Genomic DNA, 7,612 nt, shown 5'->3' on the forward strand with positions numbered 1-7,612 from the left:
TGTCGGAAGACCTTGACAATTTTGCTAGAAGTCTACGTATTAAGGAATATTTCGCGTCGAAGGAGGATAACATAATAAGCTCGGATAGGGACTCAGAAATTTCAGAAGACGAGAACAACTACAAATGTATTAAAAAGAGCTCTTGGATCCCTAAACCGAGCAAAAATGCTACCCTGGAATCATTTATTGATAACTTTAAGTCGGACATTATTAGAAATACTAAAAATAACAATAAACCTTTTGACAATCTTACCAATGAAGAACGGACTGCACTAAAAAACTTACGATCTAACAACAATATCGTCATTAAACCTGCAGACAAAGGCAGTGCAGTGGTTGTCATGGATAAATCTGCCTATATTCAAGAGGCTGAACGACAACTTGGCGATGCAAGGTTCTACCAAAAACTAGACTCTGATCCTACAACATCTTTTAGCAGAGAAATTACTGATAGTTTGGTAGAAATGCATGACGATGGTTTCATCGATGACAAAACTCTTGAATATTTGAAACCAGAAAATCCAAAACCGGGCAGATTTTATCTTTTACCTAAAATTCATAAGGCCAATAACCCAGGAAGACCTATAGTTTCAGCGAACGGTCATCCAACGGAAAAAATATCGGAATTTGTTGACTTCCATCTTCGTCAACATGTTGAAGACTTACCATCTCACATCAAAGATACAACCGATTATCTAAGAAAAATGCAGGCCTTAAATCCACTCCCCTCCGACACGACTCTTGTTTCCATGGATGTCACCTCCCTCTACACTAATATTCCACATGCAGATGGCATCGATGCATGTAAAGAAGTTTGGGATTCCAGACCAGTGAAATATCCACCTACCGAATGCCTGGTCAAAATGCTCACGCTGGTACTTAAGAAAAACAACTTCACTTTTGATGGAGATCATTATTTGCAAGTAAATGGAACTGCCATGGGCACCAAAATGGCTCCGTCATATGCCAACATATTTATGGGCAAATTAGAGAAACAACTCCTTGAAACTTCCATCGAAAAACCGCTTTCCTGGTTTAGATTTATAGATGATGTGGATATGAAATGGAATAAAAGCGACGAGGATTTAGATACTTTTATCACTCATGCCAACAACATACATCCTAGTATCAAATTTACTCATGAGAAGTCTAAATCCAAAATCGCCTTCCTCGATACTTCAAGTTCGCTCACAGAGGGCATCATATCTACAGATTTATATTCTAAACCCACTGACACTCATCAATATTTGTCCCCTAAAAGTTGTTATCCTGCTCATCTTACCAAGAGTATTCCATACAGTCAGGCACTTAGAGTCAAGCGAATATGTTCCAACACAGAAACAACTAAAAGACAACTACGTCAACTTGAAACTCGCTTGAAGAAAAGGGGCTACAAACACAGAAATATCAAAAAAAGCTTTCAGAAAGCGGAATCAATTCCCAGGAGTGAACTATTGGAATACAAAGTTAAAAAGAAAAATAAAAGGACTCCATGTGTTCTTACTTACCACCCATCTCTCAAAAACAGCTTTGGTGTCATTCGTGAGCATTGGAAATCAGTTGAAAAGAATTCCAAACTATCCAAGATTTTTCCCGAGCCTCCAATGATAGCTTTTAGGCAACCTAGTAGTCTGCGGAACCTGCTGGTGCGGGCTGAAGTGTCTGATAATAGAAGTACTTCTGGAGAATGTCGTTCGTGTGAAGAAAAACGCTGCAAATGCTGCCTACAGATGCAGCATTCATCAACATTTCACAGTAAGGCAACCGAAAACAACTATAAGATATTTTGCAATGTTACCTGCAAAAGTATGAATGTTGTTTACATACTAGAATGTTCGGTTTGTGGCCTCCAATATGTTGGTGAGTCAAAGCAGCCTTTCCACAAACGCCTAAATGGCCATAGGAGTGATATCTCTAAGAAGCCACTTCTCCCAGTTTCTCAGCACTTCAGACAGTCGGGTCACAAACCTGATGACTTTAACCGCATGAAAATTCTAGTGATTGAACAGAATATTCACTGGACCGATGCCCAGCGACAGGTTCGGGAAAGCTTTTGGATAAAGGAACTTAATGTACATCATCCAAACGGCATCAATAAGAAATACTAGCGTTTTTGTTTTTTTACTCATTTTTATTGTTAATATACACAGTCACGTATATTGATTTATAGTGTTTTGTTTATATTATGATATTCAGGCTTTTGGATTAAAAATCAATCGACCAAAACTTACCTGTATTATTACTGATCTATTTTTACACCTTATACATTATGTATCAGTATTGTTAAAACTTGTGACACTTGAAGAAGGCCATTTGTTGAGCCGAAATATTTGTCAGCACGATTTAATAACAACATTTTCGTATTATAACATCTTATATCAGTACCGTTGTGCAAATCTTTAGACTGATATATATATATATATATATATATATATGTATATATATAAGACAATGCTCTGCATTTAAAAAAAGAATAAATTGAAAGTTCTCCATAATTACTAGTATCAGCTATGATGGACAGTATCAGCTATGATGGACATTCTGAACGATTCAAGTTTTTTTGTTCCTATGTACATTAGCATGATTAGTTTATTTACAATTTTATATTTAAGGTTATGTTGATAAACTGATGGAAGAGCTGCTGCTATATTGAGAAACATATCCATCTTACAAGAGTGCCTTAGATATAGCAGCAGTTGACAAAAGTCTGGTTGTGCCACCACCCTTAGCAGATCAGGCAAACAGACAAGAAAAGGAGAATGTGATTCAACAGTATGTCAATAGATTTAATAATGAATAAATGTGATAAAGATTTTATTATCATAGTAATATAATATGTGTAGTCATTTTGGGTATTTGAAGCCTGTATATTGTTCAGCTGGGAACTGTTCCCTTATTTTGCCAACAACACATGATGGCAAAACAATTCTTCTGTGTTTTCCTAGTACATGGTAAATCCACCTGGTAAACCTTCTATATGCCAAATATCTGTAATTTCTGAAAACAAGAAAGTATTCAGTACTATTTTTAAAAATGATGTATTACTGTCTTAGTTATTTTTGTTGTTGTGTTGCTGTCCACAATATATATTCTTACACACATGATGATGGCTCATCTTTTTTATTCAAGGAAACAAGGAGGTGCGGTATGAGTGCAAATGAGACAATTCTCCATCCAAGTCACAATTTGTAGTAAATAAACTATTGAAAGTCAAAGTACGGTCTTCCAACATGGACCCGTGCTCACACTGACAGCAAGCTTTTAAGGGCCCCCAAGATGACTTAGTGTATAACCATAATTAATTTTCTTGAAAAAATCCTATTAATGTTTATTTATTCTTTTGAACCTTGTTGAGGATTTTAAAATATAGTAAAAAATTCTTTCTGGAATCTGTAATATATTAACTCTAGCTATAGCTCCCAAGAACAAATAAGACTGCACACACTGAAATGTCTCGCCTTCTTTTCTTATCATTGATATAATTTTGATAGTTCTTAATATAAAGCTTTTATCAACTGTCACATAAACTTAACATTAACCACTGAACCATAAATATGAGGTCAAGGTCAAATGAACCATACCAGTCAAACATATACAGCTAAAAAGTCTTCCATACAACAAATATAACAAATATAGTTGACCTATTGCTTATAGTTTAAGAAAAAAACATACCAAAACACAAAAACTTTACACTGAGCAATGAACTGTGAAAATGAGGTTAATGTCAAATAAAACCTGTGCAACTGGCATTAAATATTTCTATATACCAAATATAGTTGATCTATTGCATATATAGTATTAGAAAAAAAAGACAAAAACTCAAACAATTAACTTTGACCATTAATCCATGAAATTGAGGTCAAGGTCAGATGACTATTGCAAGCTAGACATGTTCACCTTACAGTCCTTTCATACACCAAATATACTTTACCTATTGTTTATACATGAAGTATCTGAGATATGGACTTTACCACCAAAACTTAATTAACCTTGTTCACTGATCAATGAAATGAGGTTGAGGTGAAGTGAAAGTTGTCTCACATCTGACAGGCATGAGGACCTTGCAAGGTACGCACATAACAAAAACAGTATATCCTAATCAATAAGAAAGATTTTTTTAACATTACAAAAAAAACAAACTTTTTTTAAGTCGTCACTGAACAATGAAAATGAGGTCGTTGATAATTGACATACATGTATGACAGACAGAAACTTAACATCATGACACATCTGAATACAAAGTATGAAGCATCCTGGTCTTCCACCTTCTGAAATATAAAGCTTTTATTTTTAAGAAGTTAGCTTATCACCCCGCCTCAGGATCACTATCCTTATGTCAAGCTTTCTGCCACAGAAGTCGCAAGCTCCACAAAAACTAGATTTCATACATGTACAGGCATATGGTAATTCCATTATTGACTGATTTGTGTTAGCAAATCTAAAAATAAAGTACAAATGATACATGTTAGTGTATAATGAAGGGTAATTTTCCACTTGCATTACCGGTAGCCATGTGACAGTATACTTACTCATGAATCATTTTGTTTGGATCAAATGGACCATTTTCTTGTAGGTGTTCATAATATGATGTTTCCAAGACATAAATGTTTAGACAGTTTGCCACAAATCCCTCATGGTGAGTAATACATGTGATGACAGCCTCCTCAATTTTTCCATCTCCATCTACAATGTTAGTCTCTTGACAGCACTTGGACTCTTGTACAGTGGGCATTAAGGAACAATTCTGACACTTGCACCTATACATAATAGAAGATAACAAAATATGAATTTTACAATATACTCTAAAATCATGGAGTTGTACAATTATATTAGGTACAAGTATTGACTGAAGGCAGAATTGTCACATGTATATAGCATGTTCTATATATACAACATGTACAAGACAGTATGGTTTTAAGGGTTTCTTAATAGATGAAATATATGTATATCAGAAGCAATCGTGGAAAAATTTCGTTGATTATACAGGGAATCACTGAAGCATGACTGGAGCGGGCCCTCTCTTAGGTAGTCAGTGGGCCCCTACTTATGAAAATTTCTAGATCCACCACTGTAATTAACTCTGTAAGTGCTAAACAAACAATCAACTTGGGTTTTATGGGAAATACAATGTACTGTACATATTCCCAAATTCCATTATAATTTTACATGTATCTTAGGTACATGTATGTAATAAAATGCAATTGATTACAAGTACATATAAAGCCATGATTTTTCATTAACAACTTGATAATCATGAGTTGGTGTTTTTTTACAGAGAATCCATCTGTTCAAGCAAATATGTTCTTAATTTAATCAAGAGTACATTATTTTGTACTGCAGTAATTCTCTTTAGAAATCATGATCAACCAACAATGATTAATTGAGAAGGAAATTCAAAATTACATTTTTTAACCCTTAAAGTCAGCCACTGTCATGACTGTAATACTAGATAAAAAAAAAACATATATATATATATAAAATAAACCACAACTTTAAATTTATTAAAACTTCCGACCTAACACCTGCCCTCAGGGCCCAAACCTATTAAAATATACATGTGTGTACATGTATATTGTATGTCAATGATCACACCAACATTAACAAGTACTATGATGTTGTAAAATTTGTTCAAAATAAAAACTGATTAAACAAATATTTTTAGAAGAGATGTTGAACTCAAAAATTCAAAGTCTACACCCACACCCCCACACACACATATATTTATACAGGTACATTTTACACGATAATAATACACATGTTCACTGTACAATTTCATTTATTTTAGTATTACATGTACCACTATATATTTTCTGATACTTCAAAATATTATGACATATATATATAGAGAGGTTCCTCTGAGGGTTCCTCAGTGAAGAGAATTTCCATTTTAGGCCTTCTTTAAATTTTGCATTCAATTAACCCAACAAGATACATTGTTTACACTCGACCCTTTGCCAATTGTTACCTGTTCACCATGTTTTCCTACATGTAAGAGGGGATGGACAGGAAATAACAATTAAGGGACTCCTGTCCATCCCCAAATTCCCTCTTCCCTAAACCTGTACGTACTTAAAATTCAATATCCACTGCTCTCTGTCCCTACCCTTGTTCCCTTACCCCTTGCTATAAACAGCTAACAATATATAATCATCGGATAGAATATACAAAAAGTGAATAGAAGAAGAAAGGTTGCAATGTATACTGTGTTGGCCTACCTACTTATTATTATATTATGATTAGGAAATGCGTCTGTATTCTTCAATAAACAATTTACGTACCATGATATATTTTGAAGCCGCCGGGCTGTTGACATATCTAATTTTTCACTTCCATCTTCTACGTCGGATGAAGAACTGTCGGATTTTTCATCATCAGTGACATCAAGTTCATACGATTCAGCACCCGTAATCCTCTGAATTACGGGTTCATACATGTACGGTTGTACTGACATCGCTAAGTTAACTTCAGGAATGTCCTCTTGTTCACGTTCATCGTCTGTGAATCGATAATCCATAGTTAACTTAATAGTTTTGTAATTGTTTCCACGTGTTTCACTGTTTGTTTATATTCCGAATGGATGGACACAGATGACGTCACAAGGATTCCAAACAAAGGGAGATAATCATGTTGCACTTTTCCGAGTCAACAAAAACTTACCAGTTTTATCAGTAATACGAGGACACACAAATCACTTCCAATATTTTTTTTAGTATTTATTTCAATCAATTGATTAAAATATAGAACAAACAAAAATTTTAAAAACCTTTGCATTTCACCTTTAAATTTTTGATCGTAAAACTAAGGATTTGTTTCTCACGAAGAGATCACATTAGATTTTTTTTTAAAAACCTTTTGAAATTGAGCCCTCAATGCTCTTCAACTTTGTACAAAATTTGACGTTTTTAACTTTTTGATTCGACCCTCAATAATGAGTCTTGTGCAAATGAAACGTGCATCTGACGTACAAACGTGTAACCTGGAATTTCTGAGTTTATTTTTAAATTGTTAATCAAAAAGTGGTCATACTTTCCCGCAACCATTTTCATCGGATCTGATGTCTGACATTTCATTTTGAATTAACCTGAAAAATGGTCACTTCGACAATAACAGAACGACAGCTGTCTAAGCTTAAGTTAATTTTTAAGGTACCAAGGATTGTGTAGTCGATATTTCGGTTGAACATTTGAATTACAAACTGAAAGCGTAAAAATCTTGACATTACTGCAGAATTGTGATTAATTATCTTTAGAATATATCAGAGACAGGATGTGCATATATCATAACAAATTTTCTTCACGTCTAATTATATTGTTGTACAAATGGTGTTGAGGACTTTAATTAGACGTTTTGCCGAAGATCTTCGTGACATGGCTATATATCGTATACCGAACAATAAATGAAGATAAAGTATCCATTAAGGAAATGAAACTTTTGCATATTCCTTGTTAATATTTGAAATATTTAAGAAATTCTAACTCACCAGAGAGAAAATAAAAAAGGGAGATTAACGGAGATACAAAGGTGCAATGCACAAATTTCATGTCAGTTAAACAATTGAATTCGTGTGTATAAGTAAAAGCTCTATTCCAAAGTCGATGCCAACATTTTGTGT

At 34.1% G+C, this 7,612-nt stretch overlaps 1 protein-coding gene across 1 annotated transcript; it reads right to left on the bottom strand.

Annotated features, from left to right (window-relative positions):
- Nucleotides 1-2,797: 2,797 nt before the first annotated feature.
- On the bottom strand, nucleotides 2,798-6,704 carry LOC143074829 (P2X purinoceptor 7-like). The gene is made up of 3 exons (XM_076250079.1): nucleotides 6,279-6,704; nucleotides 4,530-4,757; nucleotides 2,798-2,997 (listed from the first exon to the last, which is right to left on the bottom strand). Exons 1-3 carry the CDS (start codon nucleotides 6,512-6,514, stop codon nucleotides 2,844-2,846), a joined length of 618 nt encoding a protein of 205 aa, XP_076106194.1. The 5' UTR covers nucleotides 6,515-6,704; the 3' UTR covers nucleotides 2,798-2,843.
- Between the last annotated feature and the right edge of the window lie 908 nt (nucleotides 6,705-7,612).

This window comes from Mytilus galloprovincialis, chromosome 5 (assembly GCF_965363235.1).
Source record: "Mytilus galloprovincialis chromosome 5, xbMytGall1.hap1.1, whole genome shotgun sequence".
Lineage (NCBI taxonomy): Eukaryota > Metazoa > Mollusca > Bivalvia > Mytilida > Mytilidae > Mytilus > Mytilus galloprovincialis.